Below are 17981 nucleotides of genomic sequence, written 5' to 3'. Positions count from 1 at the left end.
TGCACAATAACACAAAACCCTGCAAAAGACACTCAAAACCTATACAGGAAAAACTTACCAAACCATAACAGACCTGACCCACCTATGAAAAGACAGTGTTAGAAATATTAGCCTGGGTCCCAGAGCAGCAGTAAACCTGCTACCTTCACTCAACCCCTTGGGACCTATCTCCTTCCTCTCTCATACTCTTCCACAGCACCTCATCCTGGCCTCGGTCACACATGCAGAACACAGAGAGCCCCTATTCAAATACAGGATAAGCAACCACAAACTAAGGGCCCCTTTTACTAAGCCACGTAGGCGCCTACGCGTGTCCAACGTGGGCCAAAATGGACTTACCGCCCGACTACAGCGTGGCTCTTGCGGTAATTTCATTTTTGTCACGCATCCACTATGTGTGTCTGAAAAATAATTTTTATTTTCATACGCGCGTAGCGGACGCACGCCAAGTGGCATCTGATGCGCATAGGTCCTTACCGTGTAAATTCTTTACCGCTAAGTCTATGGCTGGCGGCAAGGTCAGAGACCCAAAATGGACGCGCGGCAATTTTGATTTTGCTGCACGTCCACTTTTAGGGAAAAAAAATAGAGCTTTTTTACAGGCGCTGAAAAATGATTCTGCGCACGCCCCAAACCCGTGTCTACACTACCACAAGCCACTTTTCAGTGCGCCTTTGTAAAAGGACCCCTAAAAGTATTAAAGTAGACAAAAATTAAACTTAAACCATGCCAGACTTCTCCCACTTTGCCTTCCCTTCTATCCATGGCCAGCTTCTCCCCGTACAAAATAAGTACCTGAATATATGTAAACCGCTTTGAATGTAGTTGCAAAAACCTCAAAAAGGCGGTATATCAAGTCCCATTTCCCTTTCCCTCTCCTCTGCCTTCCCTTCATGCAAATGCAGCTTTTCCCCTCTACCTCCCACTGTGGGCCCAATATCACCTCCTTACCTCCCTGTCTTCCCTCCTACCCCACAGGCCCTACAGAATTACAGAGTTTGCTGGCATTACCGGCAATGATTACAACAGACTTCCTCCAGCACCTCCAAGGCTTTCCCTCTACCGTGTCCTTCTCATCTGGCAACAGGAAGTTGAAACAGAGGGAGGAACCCTGGGGCTGGCTGAAAAGAGCCTGTTGTAATCGCCGATGGGCTGACAGTGCCGGTGAACTCTGTAAGTTTGTAGTGCCCGCTGAGAGGGAGGGAGGAAAGGAGATGTGCAGCTTTGGAACTAACTTTCACTGGCTAAGTTTCATAAGAAGATCCAAATCTGAATAATACCATGAGTTACCATGAATTTTGCTAGTCTGGTTTGAGTCATCCCTTCCCTTTACCCGATGATCTAGCATGTTTCTCTCTCTCTCTTTCCTTCCTTCCCTTCACCCCATGATCTAGCATCTCACCATCCTACCCTCCCTTCACTCCATGATCCAACATGTTTCCCTCTCTTGTTCCACCCTCCCTTTCACCCCATCATCCAGCATGTTTCTCTCTCTTTCCTCCCTCCTCTTCACCCTATGATCAAGCATGTTTCTTTCTTTCTTCCCTCCCCTTCACCCCATGATCAAGCATGTTTCTCTCTTTCCTTCCTCCCCTTCACCCCATGATCAAGCATGTTTCTCTCTTTCCTTCCTCCCCTTCACCCCATGATCAAGCATGTTTCTCTCTTTCCTTCCTCCCCTTCACCCCATGATCCAGCATCTCACCATCCTACTCTCCATTTGTGAACATGGGGGATATAGAGTTTCCTTTTTTTTTTTATCTATGGTTGTTTTTAATAAAATTGAGACTCAGTTGATCTTTGCCTGTGTATGATGCTCTGTACTTTATTCATATCCTGTGTGTAAATATACACAAGAGAATTTGGTCAAGAGATCAGGCTTACAATTGACACCTTTTTCCACATTAGATGTCGCTTAAGGGCCTAATTTCTAAGCTGTATTAGTTGTTTAACACAGGAACATAAACCTCATTAAATCAGTAAGATGATTTTGTACACAACAGGTCGAATTTGCTATGAGATTGCTCTCGCATATACAATTAGGAAAATTCCTTAATTGAATTCTTGATATTTCTTGCTGTTTTTTTTTTCATTGTTCATTTCCATTCACAAATAAGAAATATATGTGTAATGCAGTGATAAAATCATTACAGTTTACAATTGTAATCCTGAAAAGATTTTGCTTTTATTGGTCTTCTCTCCATTAAAACTGATCAGGGTCCAGAATCCTGACATTCTGTCACATTTCCTACAATTTCTCTTTGGCATACTCAAGAAAAAGATCTGGGTGTCATTGAAGACAATATGCTGAAATCTTCTGTTTAGTGTGTGGTGGCATCCAAAAAAGCAAACATCATGCTAGGAATTATTAGGAAAGGGATGGTGAATAAGACCGAAAATACTATAATGCCTTTGTATCGCTCCATGGTGCGTCCGCACCTTGAGTATTACATTCAGTTCTGGTCGCCGTATCCCAAAAAAGATATCAGAATTAGAAAAGGCTCAAAGAAGAGCATCCAAAATGATAAAGGGGATAGAACTTCTCTCGTATGAGGAAAGGCCAAAGAGGTTAGGGCTCTTCAGCTTGGAAAAGAAACTGATGAGGGGAGATATGATTGAGGTCTACAAAATCCTGAGTGGTGTAGAATGAGTAGAAGTAAATCAATTTTTTACTTGTTCCAAAAGTACAAAGACTAGGGGACACTCAAGGAAGTTACATGGAAATAATTTTAGAACAAATAGGAGGAAATGTTTTTTTCACTCAACGAATAGTTAAGCTCTAGAACTCTTCGCCAGAGGATGTGGTAATAGCAGTTATTGTATCTGGGTTTTAAAAAGGTTTGGACAAATTCCTGGAGGAAAAGTCCATAGTCTACTATTGAGACAGACATGGGAAGCAACTGCTTGCCCTGGGATTTGTAGTATGGAGTGTTGCCACGATTTGGGTTTCTACCAGGTACTTGTGACCTGGCTTGGCCTTTGTTTGGAAAACAGGATACTAGGCTAGATGGACCATTGGTCTGACCCAGTATGGCTACTCTTATGTTCTTATTATAAAAGGTACAGTAAAGAAAGTAACAAAGCACATTTCATCTATAATATTATATATTTTTTTAGGAAGAAATACGACCGCAATTTGAAGCAAAATATTCCCAGAAGGAGCGGATGAACCCAATTTCTGGAAAGCCGGAGCCTTATCAAGCATTTGCGGACAAATGCAGCAGACTTGTTGTATCTGCTTCTGGAATATTTTTTATGGTGTGATAACTTTTCCATTCATATTTTTCCATTTATGATTTAAATTATATTGATATTTACTTAAAGTCTAGTAAGATTTTACGCTTCTTGCACCTTAACTGCAAAAGATTAGGAGTTGTTAATGCAAACCCTGAGTAGTCAGTGCAGAGAATGTGCCCAGCGTCTGCCCTGCATTCAGGATACAGGGCAGACACCTACTGCACAGGGCTGCTTTACAAGGCCTAGCAAGTAATACGGGCAGGGGTGTGCTGGTAAATTTTTAACAACAGGCTGTTTCTCCGGACGTAGCCAGCTCTGCAGTTGGAAGGGCCAGGGGTGGCCGGGGGGGGGGGGGGGGGGAGCAACACTTGCCTCTCTCTCCTCCCTCCCTCCCTTCGTGCGGGCACGCTAGGCATACCTTTGCTGGCAGCCAATAAATGGACTGCCACCACTCCCAACGTCTTGCTCTGAGCAGCATGCTGGAACTTCTCTCACATGCTCGAGAAGTCCCAGCCTGCTGCCCAGAGCTGCAAACAAGGAGCGGGGAGCAGCAGTAGTCTATTTACTTGGCTGGCAGGGCTCAGCATCCCCACCAGCAAAGTAAAAGATAATTCAGCAGGGGGTCCAAGCCCACATTTTGGGAGCCAGTTGTTAAAGTAGCCATGGAGGGCCCTACTTTAACAACCGGCTCCCAAAATTCTTAAAAACTTAACAACCGGCTCTTGCAAGCCTGTGAGAGCCTGCTCCGGCACACCACTGAATACGGGTATCCTTGCCCCATTGCCGGAACATATAGCATGGGATGTAACATGGGATCTAGCGCTGCCCTAGATTAAAAGTAAAAAGAGAAAACTGTTGCTGTGATGGGAGCAAGTCTACCCCCTGCCTGCCAACAAGTCCAATCTGATCTCCACTAACACCACAATCACCCTCCATTTAATCCAGAGCCGGCAAGAGGGCCAGATTGCTCAAAGGGAGATTGTAGCCAGGGCGCCGAAAGACTGAGCCGGGCCCGGGCAGGGCTGCTGCCTCCCCCCAGGATCGCTGCCATCCCCCTCCCCCCCCCCCCCCCCCCCCCGTCTACCGGCCGGAACTGCAAATACTTTGGCTGGCGGGCGATCCCGAGGCCCCGCCAGCAGAAAAGGTCTTCCTCCAGTGCTACTCTTGCCTCTGTCGCATTGCCTGCCCCTGCGGCTGCATTTCTCTCACGTCGCGCATACTCAGTTTCAAAACCGAGCATTTGCGGCCTGAGGGCCCAGCAGTCGCTTGGCAGGCAATGCAAGGGGGAGGGCTCGGCACCAGAGTTTTCTCTCTCCTGCTCCTGTCAGGATGCGATCACCCAGGTCCCGTCAGGAGCAGGAGAGAGAGAGAGAGAGAGACATCCTGGTGCTGGGCCCCCCCCTTGGAGGCTCGGGCTCGGGGAATTTTGCCCCCCTGCCCCCCTCTCAGCGGCCCTGATTGTAGCCACGCCTCCAGTTCTGCCCAGCCATGCCCACAGTTCCGCCCAGCCATGCCACCAATTCCTTCCCACTCTACCTTTTGGTTCTGCCCCTGACAGACCTCAGGTGGCACCAAGAAGCCGCTTACCCCTAGGGTAGCAGGAGATGGCTTAATAAAACGTCATCTCCTGCTGCTGTGGGACCAGTTGAAACCCTCTGCTCAGTGTGCAGCGGCAGCTAAGAAAGCAAATAGAATGTTAGAAATTATTAGGAAAGAAATAGAAAACAATGATGAGAATGTTATAATGCCTTTGTATCACTCCATGGTACAACCGCAGTTCGAATACTGTGTGCAATTCTGGTCGCTGCACCTCATAAAAAGATATAGTGGAATTAGACCACAACATAACATAACATGACATTTCTATCCCACACTTACCATAACCGTTCAGTGTGGCTCACAAGAGAGTAAACTGGATCAACTCCAGGAATAAAACATATAAAATCCAACCTGACAAAAAAATCACACTAAGAATTTCTTAAACAGAAAAGTTTTCAACAATCTTCAAAAGATCATATAGTTTGCTTGCCTCCTCAAATCAGTAGGTAGTTTGTTCCAATGACTGGCAGCTAAATAAGCTAATGTGCTTGAAAAATCCCCTTTATAAATTACCCATTTTGAGTCTGGATACAGCAAAAGTATATAAAAAAAAGTCTGGTTCCAGGTACAGAGAAGGATGGCAAAAATGATAAAGGGGAAGGGATGACTTCCCTATGAGGAAAGGCTAAAGCAGTTAGGGCTCTTCAGCTTGGAAAAGTGAAAGCTGAGTGGATATATGATAGAGGTATGTAAAATAATGAGTGGAATGGAACAGGCAGACATGAATCACTTGTTTACTCTTTCCAAAATACTAGGACTAAGGAGCACGCAATGAAACTACTAAGTAGTATATTTTAAACAAACTGGAGAAAATATGTCTTCACTCAACGTGTAATTAAACTCTGGAATTCATTGCCATAAAATGTGGTAAAAGCAGTTAGCTTAGCAGGGTTTTAAAAAGGTTTGTATCATTTCCTAAAAGAAAAGCCCATAAGCCATTATTAAGATGGACTTGGGAAAATCCACTGCTTATTTCTAGGATTAGCAGCATAAAATCTGATTTATTCTTTTGGGATTTTGACAGGTGCTTGTGACCTGGATTGGCCACTGTTGGAAACAGGATACTGGGCTTGATGGACCTTCCGCTTATGTTCTTATATTCAGATCCTTAATAAGAGCTGTGAGGTTTTGCAGCTTTTATCATGAGACTGATCCCATGGCAAAAGAAGATAACATTTTACCAGGGCCGGTCAAACCCAGTAAGCGGGGTAAGCACCGCAGGGGGGCACCTGCCTTCAAAGGCGCTGCTGCGGCACTATGCCGCCGTACTGCACTGCCCTTGGGGGTTTAAATCTTTTATTTACCTCTATCCCAGCAGCCGCGTCATTTCAAAGCCCTGCCCGTCTCTAGCCTTCCCTTCCTTCATGAGTTCATTCCCGCAGAGTCACGCCTTCTGATGTCATTTCCTCGAGGGCGGGACTCTGAGGGAACGAACTCACGAAGGGAGGAAAGGCTAGAGACGGGCAGGGCTTTGAAATGACGCGGCCGCTGGGACGGAGGTAAATTAAAAAAGACTTAAACCACGCAGGGTGGGAAGAAGAAAAAGGGGGATGTTGTGGGGAGAAGAGGGCGGGCAGGTGGCCATAAATGGGAGGGGGAAGGGGGCGAAGGAGAATCGCTGGACAGGGGCAGGGTGGGAGAAGAGAGAAAGGAGATGCTGGAGGGGGGGGGGGGGGGCGCCAACTCATGCTCTGCAGGGGGGCACCAGAGACCCTAGGACCGGCCCTGCATTTTACTATGCATTCCCTGCTGCCAATAGAGGAAGAAGCTGCTCTGAGGGAGATCTCTGCACCTTAGCGGGAGTGTGGGAGATGACCCACAAAAATGTGAGTCTGCTGCTGAATGCCTCCCCTCAGTACCACAATCCCCACCCACAACACGCTCATCACTCCCTGAATCTCTGATCTCTCCCCCCCCCCCACAGCAGTACACCCAAACCTCTGATCCACCCATCATAGAATCCCCCCATATTTGATTGCCCCAAGTAGAATCCCAAATATCTGATCCCTTTCACAGAAGAACCCCCGTGAACAGATCCCAACCCTCCCCCCAACATGAGAACCTGACTTTCTTTCAACCTTCTGGAACTCACCCAGACGTTTCCTTGTATTTTAGTGGCACAGAACGGGAGCAGTCCTCCTCCACTCCCACTCTGTCTGGCTCTGGGTATCAAAATGGCGCCAATGACCCCTAACAGAAGTATCACAGTACTACCACTTCCATATAAGTGCACAAAAATACTGCTTTGCCTGACTGAGCCAAACACTATGGCAAAGGATTGTGCAGTAACCATTAAATGGTTTTTTTTATAAATCGGCCCTCTCAGATGGTTTTTAATCAAGCTGTTTAATATAATAGCAAATGTATTTTACAAATTAAGGATTGTACGGCGTATTAGATCACTGGTTTCTGTTGAGAACTTTCAAAAAATTATTCAGTCTGTAGTTTGTCAGATTACGTAAGTACATAAGTAATGCCACACTGAGAAAAGACCAAGGGTCCATTGAGCCCAGCATCCTGTCCACGACAGCGGACAATCCAGGCCAAGGGCACCTGGTGAGCTTCCCAAACGTACAAACATTCTATACATGTTATTCCTGGAATTGTGGATTTTTCCCAAGTCCATTTAGTAGCGGGTTATTGACTTGTCCTTTAGGAAACCGTCTAACCCCTTTTAAAACTCTGCTAAGCTAACCGCCTTCACCACGTTCTCCGGCAACGAATTCCAGAGTTTAATTACGCGTTGGGTGAAGAAAACATTTCTCTGATTTGTTTTAAATTTACTACACTGTAGTTTCATCACATGCCCCCTAGTCCTAGCATTTTTGGAAAGCGTGAACATACGCTTCACATCCACCTGTTCCACTCCACTCATTATTTTATATACCTCTATTGTAATATTTTGTTAATGGGGATTATCGGTAATATGCTGAAGGCATTGCAAGTTGTTCAAAATGCTATAGCCCGAGTGATCAAAGGAGGTTCTCGCTATGATGCATGTTACTCCAATCTTGAAATCGTTTCACTGGCTTCCTGTAAAGTTTCATATTGAATTAAAAATTTTATTGTTAGTTTTTAAAATATTGAATGGTAATATTTCACCAACTCTTAGTGCCACTCTAAGATGTTATCAACCTGCTCGCCCTCTGAGATCATCTCAGAAACAGCTACTTGATGTGCCTTCATTTCATCAGGTTTATTTGGAAGAATGTAGATCATCTATTTATTACATCAAAGGTCCGGAATTATGGAATGTATTGCCTATTGAACTTCGTTTAATTCAGAATATGGGTCAGTTTAAAAAAGCTTTAAAAACACTTTTATTTTTTCAGGCTTTTGGTTCCTTTGATGTATGATATTATTTTAATACCATGTAAATTTAATTTGCTGTATGTTTTATTGTAAAAGTAATATAGTAATTTTTGTATAGTTTGCTGAGCAAAGAAATCATTTTTATTGTTTTGTCCTTTTATATTTTGTATGTAACTTGTTCCCCGCTTAGACTTTTATAGATATCGCGGGTTATAAATAAAGTTTTATTATTATTATTATTATTATTATTTTTTCCCTCAAAATTATATGCAGGCATATTGGTACCCAAATAACTCCATGTTCACAGATTAATCAAAACTTTGAAACAGTCCCATTTGAAAATGATTAAGATTTTCAAATTGTAGAGGTAGATCGGTGATGATTTCTCTGATGTAAGAGTTGCAAACTACATTGTTGAATGGCATTGGGTCGTGATTTTTCCATTCGAAGTAGAACACTCCACTGGTTTAGACAATGTTGACCACAGACTGCCCATACTGAAGGCGGTTAGCTTGGCAGAGTTTAAAAAGGGGTTGGACAGTTTTCTAAAGGACAAGTCCATAGGCCACTGCTGAATGGACTTGGGAAAAATCCACAATTTCGGGAATAACTTGTATAAAGTGTTTGTACGTTTGGGTAGCTTGCCAGGTGTCCTTGACCTGGATTGGCCGCTGTCGGGGACGGGGTGCTGGGCTTGATGGACCTTTGGTCTTTTCCCAGTATGGCATTACTTATGTACTTACTGTATATGTACTTATTTCTGCCTCAATTTACTTTTCCACATCCAAGCATTTGAGAAATGTTGCTCCTAACCAGCTCTGCTTGTTTTACCTTTCAGATTTGTGTGGTGATTGCAGCTGTTTTTGGCATTGTTATTTACCGGGTCGTGACTGTCAGCACTTTTGCTGCCTTTAAGTGGGCTTTAATCAGGAATAACTCTCAGGTTGCAACTACTGGAACTGCTGTGTGCATCAATTTTTGCATCATCATGTTACTCAACGTGGTAAGTGCGGCTGATGTAATGCAGTAGAACTTGTGTTTGATGGACTTCTGCTCAATTTTGACTCTGCCACTCAGCCATTGAATATTTATAAATGTCTGCCTCCCATGATCACCCTCCTCACAAGTGTATCCTCTAAAAACATATATTATTAATTGTGTTTCTGTTTCTACTTCTGTTTTAGTTTAGACATATACACCTTCTCCCCTGTTATAATGCCGTTGTATCGCTCCATGGTGCGACCGCACCTCGAATATTGTGTCCAATTCTGGTCGCCGCCAGTGGCGTACCAAGGGGGGGGCGGTGGGGGCGGTCCGCCCCGGGTGTCGGCGGGTGGGGGGGTGCTCCGTCGTCTCCTGCTACCACCTTGCGTTTTTAAAAAAAAAATCCATTCAGCGAGCGACGCAGGCAGCGCCTCGTGTCTGCCCTACTGTGTGCTGTCAAAAAAGAAAATCGCTTTGCTGGCGTCGGGCCTTCTCTCGCTATGTCCCGCCCTCGAGGAAATATGAAGTTACCTCAAAAGTGGGCGGGACATAGCGAGAGAAGGCCCGACGCCGGCAAAGCGATTTTCTTTTTTGACAGCACACAGTAGGGCAGACACGAGGCGCTGCCTGCGTCGCTGCATGGATTAAAAAAAAACGCAGGATGGTGGCAGGAGAAGAGGGCTCTGTCGCTCTCCATGGAGGGGGGGGGGCTCAGATGGGAGAAGGAGGTGGGGGAGCTCAGAGGGGAGAAGGGAATTGGGGAGGGGTGGGGGAGCTCAGAGGGGTTCGCAGAAGGGAGAAGGGAACTGGGGAGGGGTGGGGGGAACTCAGATGGGTTCGCAGAAGGGAGAAGGGAACTGGGGAGGGGTGGGGGAGCTCAGAGGGGTTCGCAGAGGGTTGAAGGGAACTGGGGAGGGGTGGGGGAGCTCAGGGGGGTTCGCAGAAGGGAATTGGGGAGGGGTGGGGGGAACTCAGAGGGGTTCGCAGAAGGGAGAAGGGAACTGGGGAGGGGTGGGGGAGCTCAGAGGGGTTCGCAGAGGGGAGAAGGGAATTTGGGGAGGGGTGGGGGAGCTCAGAGGGGTTCACAGAAGGGATAAGGGAATTGGGGAGGGGTGGGGGGAACTCAGAGGGGTTCGCAGAAGGGAGAAGGGAACTGGGGAGGGGTGGGGGAGCTCAGAGGGGTTCGCAGAAGGGAGAAGGGAATTGGGGAGGGGTGGGGGAACTCAGAGGGGTTCGCAGAAGGAAGAAGGGAACTGGGGAGGGGTGGGGGAGCTCAGAGGGGTTCGCAGAGGGGACAAGGGAACTGGGGAGGAGTGGGGGAGCTGAGAGGGGTGCTCACAGGGGAGAAGGGGATTGGGGAGGGGTGGGGGTGCTCAGACGGATTGAAGGGGCAGAGAGAAAGGGCAGATGGTGGTTGGAAGGGGGAGAGAGAAAGAGGGCAGACTGGGGCAAATGGTGGATGGAAAGGAGAGAGAGGGCAGACAGTGGATGGAAGGGGCAGAGAGAGAGAGAGGGCAGACAGTGGATGGAAGGGACATTAGAGAGGGCAGACACTGGATGGCAGAGAGAGAGCAAAGACAGATCCTGGATGGAAGGAAGACAGTGAAAAGAAGATGAGGAAAGCAGAAACCAGAGACAACAAACTGTAAATATATATTTTTATTATTTTGCTTTAGGATATAGTATTGTAGCTGTGTTGTTTATAAATAGAACATGTAAATAAGGTAATCTTTTTATTGGACTAATTTTAATACATTTTGACTTAACTTTCAGAGAACAAAACCCCCTTCCTCAGGTCAGGATAAGATACTGTAACAGCACTATACTGTACTGACCTGAGGAAGGAGATTTTGGCCTCTGGAAGCTAAATGTATTAGTCCAGTAAAATGGTGGTATTTTATTTTCTGTATTTGTTTTATTACTATTTGTTAATTTGTAAAGTGGTGATTGGTATTTGTTAGTTTTTTCAAATTTACATCTGCTGTCTTTATATTTTGCACAGTACTAGGGGACATTTTCTGTTTCTGTGGTGTTGCATTGTATGCAGAGTCTGGCATCGGGGGTTCAGTTTAATTTTTGTCTAAATAGAAAGTTTGTGATTACTTATTCTATAGTGGATTAGGGTGTATCTGTGTTTGTGAAAAAGACATGGCTTTCGGTTGGCATTGACTGTGCAGGATCGACGATCTGTACTAATCTGTCTGTTTTCGTTTTACAACAGGTGAATTGATGTTCTAGTGCTCACTGTAGTGTTTAAGATGCTTTCCTTTTCCTTGTGTGACTCGTACAAATTACTGCTTATGGTATGGTAGAATTACTCTATAGGTCCTGAGTGTTTTGTATTCTCGGTATGCCTAGTACTGGATTTGGGGGTGTTAAAAAATGGCCGGCCCCGGGTGTCAACTACCCTAGGTACGCCACTGGTCGCCGCATCTCAAAAAAGATATAAAGGAATTAGAAAAGGTGCAGAGAAGGGTGACGAAAATGATAAAGGGACTGGAACGACTTCCCTATGAGGAAAGGTTGAGAAAGTTAGGGCTCTTCAGCTTGGAGAAAAGGCGGCTGAGGGGTGATATGATAGAAGTCTACAAGATAATGAGCGGAGTAGAGCAGACAGATGTGAAGCGTTTGTTTACTCTTTCAAACAACAACAAAACCAGGGGACACAAGATGAAGCTAGACTATGGTAGATTTAAAACAAACAGGAGAAAGTTTTTCTTTATTCAGTGTGTAGTTGGACTCTGGAACTCGTTGCTGGAGAATGTAGTGACAGCAGCTGGCCTTACGGAGTTTATAGGGGGTTTGGACAGATTCCTGAGGGAAAAGTCCATTGAGCATTGTTAAATTTTATTTTTGAGGGGGGGGGGGGGGGGGGGGGTTGCCGGGTTCTTGAAGCCTGGATTGGCCGCTGTCGGAGACAGGATGCTGGGCTTGATGGACCATTGGTCTTTTCCCAGTATGGCAGTGCTTATGAGAAGCAAAGCAGTTTATATGTGAAAACAATTTTGCATCAGTCTTCAATTAAAGCTTTAAAAAGGTGCTTTAAAATTGCATAATAAAATAAATGCAAAAAAATATTTCATTTGCACTAGAGGGTGTGAAATGCAGCTTTCATGGAGCACAAAATAGCACTCCTTCTACAAATCATAGAGGCCCTTTTACTAAGCTGCAATAAGCACTAATGCATGCTTACTGCACCTTAATACGGCCTACCGTGGGGCACGCTCAGGCACCCCACACTAAGTTTTGCATGTGCGTGTGCCACCCTTGCACTAAAAAATAACGTTTATTTCTTAGCACTGGTGGTGTGTTTGGGGGCGGAGAGTGAGTGTGGCTATGCTAATCGGTTAGAGCATTTCCATGTGCTAACTGATTACACAGGATTAGCGTGTGAGCAAGAGTACCGCAGGGAGTCTCAGCAGTGATTTTTAAAACACAGCAGTGCGGCGCCGGGCAAAATAGCGGCAGGAGGCAAGAAAGAGTGTTGTTCTTTCCTGCCCCGGCAGAGGCCACTAGACCACCAGGGCCCTTCAAGGTGGGGCTGGGGAGGGCCCACTGAGTCTTGGCGGGGGGGGGACTGTAGTTTGTGGGGGTTGGGGGGAGGGGGTAGAGCTTCTGAGCCCCCTAGAGCCTCTGTGCCCTTGGGCTCTGCCCAGTTGCCCAAATGGTCAGTCCGCCCCTGATACTTTCAATAGTGAGGGTCAGGCAAGCTTTGCAGGACTCCAGGGAACCTGCCTGTCCCTAGCAATTGAAATCACAATATTGAAACACTGCCCCCCACTGGCAGCAATGCAGTTGGAGGACTCCCGTTCAGCTTAGAGAAAAGAGTGTCCGCAGATAACTGTCCAGACAAGTTATGGCATGGAAAATCAGCGGCACCCAGATAACTTCCAGAGGCCACTTTTTACCTGCATATTCAGTACCACTATCTGGGTACAGCTTGACACTGAATATCTAAGTATAACTTTAGACACTGTGGCCGGAGTTTTAAAGCAATGCCAACCACTGAGTTTAAATAGTGGGGAAGGGGGAGACATATTTTTGTTCCTATTGTTTATGTTTTTACTTTGCAATATATGTATACTTTGTTGTTTCTTGTAACCCGCTTGGATTTAAGTGGTATTGAAAAATAAATAAATATTTAATCAGGAAAAGTAACATCAGAAGACAGATCCTTTCAGCATGTTTTTTTTTTAAGCAGGTGGTCAGTTTGACACTTCTTTTATTCACGTCACATAATGATATAGTTGAAAATATTTCATGCTGCTAAACTTTTATTTCTTGCAGTTGTATGAAAAGGTGGCTCTCCTTCTAACAAATTTAGGTAAGTGAAACTGTAGGAATGTTTCTTTTTCAAATGTGATTCTACCTCCAATAATACGAGGTCCTTATACAAAGATGCAGTAAGCACTAACACGTGCTTACCGCAGCAAAAAAATAGCTTACTGTGAGGCGCAGTCAGGCTGCTGTGGTAATTTTTGCATGTGTGCGCGCTACCCGCATGCTAAAAAATAGAATTATTTTTTAGTGCGGGGGCAGAGAGTGACCGCGTTCTGTGCTAATTGGTTAGCACAGCTACATAATGGGTGATGGTAAGGGCTCACATGGTAATAGGGAAAATTAATGCGTGGCCATTAATTTGGAAAATAGAGAGATCGGCCACTTTGCCTCGGTGTTAAAAATGGCCTTAGCCTGCGGGAATGACCTGCGTAAGGATGCACTAAGGCAACTGTTTTCTGTAGTTTAGTAAAAGGGCCCCTAAAATAGGTAGAATTTCACTGCGGTATTCAGGGCGTCTTTTACTATGCGCGGTAGCATTTTTTAGCGCTTGCTAATGATTAGCACGCTCTACACGCTAGAGATGCCCATAGGAGTATATCAGATAGGGACTTTTTACTAAAGCATGTTAAGCTAAACAGGAAGTACCGCCGGGCTACGGCAGCAGCCCAGCGAAACTTCCCACCCCTAGTGCGCTGTCATATCTGGCGGAACAAAATGCTCAGTTTCATTAAAATGAGTGTGCAGGGCGCGCTGAAAACAGGAGAGGCAATATGAGACCAGCACGGGACAGACCAACGCTTCAGCTGGCGGGAGTTGGGGACCCTCGCCAACCTAGGTACTTTCGCAGCGGTGGCAGGGGTTGAGGTGGTGGTGGTGGCAGGGGGCAGAAGTAGGGTAGGCAGGCTAAAATGTGCCCCCCCCACCTTGGGCTCTGGCCCCCCTGCTGTCGAGGTCTGGCTATGACCCGTGTTAAATATGTTACTTCAGTTATCCCCATGGCAGATTTTGGTCCCAGCAAGTCAGCTGCTGGCAGAGAGGAGCTAGTTCCCTGCTCCCTCTACCCTGGAACAGGTTACTTCCTGTTCCAGGGCAGAGGGAGCCAGTGGAACCGACAGGTGCGCGGCTGATCTCTGCACCCTCCAGCAGCCAAGAAAGCACCCCGGGGGAGGGGGGGGGGGCTTGATGCGCCGGGGAGGGAGGTGTCACTGTGCCTGTGTGTGTGTGTGTGGGGGGGTGTCGTGCTGCACCCTGGGGGGATGGACGTCGCACCCGGGGGGGGGGGGGGGGGGGTTGCGCAGCGGCGATCCGCCCTGGGTGGCAGCTGACCTAGGATCGCCACTGCTTCTATATAAACCTCACATGGGGAGGGGGGATGGGGGGTGGGATAGTTACTTGGGAATGTGTGTTATATTGAGTTATTGACATATGGGTTGGGTCTGGATGTTATTGTGCCGAGATTGAGACTGGACAGTTTCTATAGACCTTCAGAGAATTGCATTATCTAAATGACAATGAGGATTTCACTCTGGAAGTGAACCACAAATTTAAACAATAAGGATGTAAAAGGGATAAAAGGTTATGTTTGATGTGGTTGGTCTGTAGCATTTTGTTTGTAGGCACTACTGCTTCTAGATCCTCTTAATTTTTTTTTTGTATAAATTTTATGGTTAGATGTATTCCTCAATGAAGTTATCAATACAATGTTAAATTTTAGTTGGGGAAGGGGTGGGAGAGGGGGAGATGGGTAAAATTGTTAAACTGGATGATGTAAAGATATGTGCAGGCTTGCTCAGTGTACTGTTATTGGTATCTACATTGTACATGGTTGGAAGATTGTATTGTTTCTTGCTGGTGTGATGTCATCAATAAAAATAGTTGAATATAAACCTCACATCCAGCAGTCTGCAGGAGGCAGTAAGTGGTGATTCTCACCTACTGTCATCTCCTCTGTTGGCTCCCTCTGTAGTTTAGCAAGATCCATCAGCACTGTTTGGTTCTAACTGCAGAGGAGAGATGGCTAAGGAAGAAGCAGCAGCAGGCATGGAGTGGAGGTTCAGTCTAGTGGGTAGAGCAGTGGGCTGAGAACCAGGGAAACCAGGTTCAAACCCCATTGCTGCATCTTGTGGTCTTGGGCAAGTCACTTAACCCTCTGTTGCCTCAGGTACAAACTTAGAGCCACTTTTACAAAGTGGTGGTAAGCCCAACGTGGGCTTACAGCTCGCTAAAAAAGGAAGTACTGCTGGGCTACCTCAGCAGCTCAGCAGTAGTTACCACTCCCAGCGCGCGTCATATCCGGCACTACAAAATTTTTTTATTTTGTAGCACCGGTGTGCACACAGCGGTAATCGGTCAGTGCCACGTGCTTCCCGGTTACCGTCGGGTTAGCGCGGAAGCCCTTACCGCCACCTCAATGAGTGGCAGTAAGGGCTCCCCCTTGAAATGGCCACGTGTCAAGTGCTTCATTTGCAGCATGACCACTTCCTGAAAAAAAAAAGAAAGACCTGCTTTTTACCCGCTGTGGTAAAAAGGGGCCTCGATGCGCATCAAAAACTTGCGCGAATGCCAGCGCAGACCCCCTTCTGATAAAAGGGGCCCTTAGATTGTGAGCCCTCCAGGGATGGAAAAATATCTACTGTACTAAATGTAGTCTGCTTTGATACCTTTCAGGCTTGCAAATAGTACATATATTACAAAAATAATAAATACTGTACTTGAATGTAACTTCCCTTGAGCTGCTAGTATATCCTATATAATAAAATGTACCTGCAACATTCTGAAGCTGACTGCATGGCTGAGGCATTCCTGCTCTCTGTATCCATCTCCTGAATTGACATCACGTACTTCCGGGTTCGTCACAAGCAGAAGTGACCAACCACACGAGGTTTCTCGGCTTCAGAATGTTGGAGGTGCATTCTATTAAATAGGATTGGTCAGTTCCTTGAAGCACAGCCAGAGCTTAGCGTCCTGCACAGTAACACTCAGACAACAGAGAGAGAGAGAGAGAGAGAGGGAGGGGGGGGGGGGGGCTGACACCAGAGAGGGGGGAGGTATCTGTCAGACACACACACACACTCTCTCTCAAAGTCAATGTCTTTCTCTCACTCTCACACACTGTCTCTCACACACTCTATGTCTCACACTGTATCACATTCACTCTCTATGTGTCACACAGTCACTCACACACTCTCTTGGTCTCATACACTCAGTCTCACAGAGAGTCTGTGTCTCACACACACTCTCTCTCTCGCACACACTGTATCTGTGTGAAACACACTCTCTCTCACACTGTGTCTCACATACACACTTGCACACACTCTCATTCTCACACACACACACACACACACACACACACACACTCTCTCTCTCTCTCTCACAGACACACTCACACCCAGACTCACTCTCTCTCTCTCTCACACACACAATCACTCTCACATACACTCTCTCAAACATACACACTCCGAGGAAAACCTTGCTAGCGCCCGTTTCATTTGTGTCAGAAACGGGCCTTTTTTACTAGTTAAATATAAAATGCACTGCTTGCCAGTTGGTGAGGTTCAGATAACTGGGGGATAATAAAGGTGATCATGCCAGGAGAGTGATGCTATTATGTCAAAGGGGGTAGTAGGTGGTTTAAAAAGTTGCTTATATGACAGGGACAGCCAAACATGCTTGTTTGCCTGGGTTCCTAAAGGTTACCTCTGCCCTGTTAGTTGGGCTATGCTATCTAACCTGACGCTCTCTTTTTTTTTGATTTTCCACAGAGCAGCCTCGTACAGAGTCTGAGTGGGAGAACAGCTTCACTTTGAAAATGTTTCTTTTTCAGTTTGTCAATTTGAACAGTTCTACCTTTTATATTGCATTCTTCCTGGGCAGGTAAGAGGACATCTGTTCCTTCCGTGACTTAGCACGCCTTTAGCTGAAATGTGGGAAAGATTAAACAATACTGAACGATTGATTTTATTTACGTAATAATCCACCCCTCTGAAACCTTATAACATGCTACGTAAAGGGACTGTTTTCAGTAGCTTGCCTAGGTGCTAAGCCCACTAGTATGGAATTTTTTTTTGTTTTCTCTACAGACATGGGAGATACTTGTAATTTTTAAAAATGTGGTTGTTTTGGTGCCCAGTGACTACTGTACCCTTGGATTTGGCACTTTCTTTTCCTGTGGGCAGAGGAATACGGAAAAATAAACGTTATATCTGAAATTTCCATTTTGCTCATAGTAACATAGTAGATGACGGCAGAAAAAGACCTGCACGGTCCATCCAGTCTGCCCAAGAAGATAAATTCATATGTGCTACTTTTTTATTTGTACTGTCCTCTTCAGTGCACAGACCGTATAAGTCTGGCCAGCCCTATCCCCGCCTCCCACCACCGGCTCTGGCACAGACCGTATAAGTCTGCCCAGCACTATCCCCGCCGCCCAACCACCAGCCCCGGCACAAACCGTATAAATCTGTCCAGCACTAGTCCCGCCTCCCACCACCAGCTCTGGCACAGACCGTATAAGTCTGCCCAGCACTATCCCTGCCTCCCACCACCGGCTCTGGCACAGACCGTATAAG

At 46.1% G+C, this 17981-nt stretch overlaps 1 protein-coding gene across 1 annotated transcript in view; it reads left to right on the top strand.

Moving 5' to 3' along the window:
• The window catches only part of ANO4 (anoctamin 4), a 223269-nt gene that overhangs the window by 164555 nt on the left and 40733 nt on the right, over window positions 1-17981 (top strand). The window contains exons 16-19 of the mRNA XM_030214891.1: window positions 3118-3258; window positions 8987-9151; window positions 13420-13456; window positions 17175-17286. Coding sequence (XP_030070751.1) covers window positions 3118-3258; window positions 8987-9151; window positions 13420-13456; window positions 17175-17286 — 455 coding nt within the window. The remainder of the gene's footprint in view (window positions 1-3117; window positions 3259-8986; window positions 9152-13419; window positions 13457-17174; window positions 17287-17981) is intronic.

The sequence above is a fragment of the Microcaecilia unicolor genome, chromosome 9, assembly GCF_901765095.1.
Source record: "Microcaecilia unicolor chromosome 9, aMicUni1.1, whole genome shotgun sequence".
Taxonomy (NCBI): Eukaryota; Metazoa; Chordata; class Amphibia; order Gymnophiona; family Siphonopidae; genus Microcaecilia; species Microcaecilia unicolor.
This window is presented reverse-complemented; position numbering and strand designations above follow the sequence as displayed.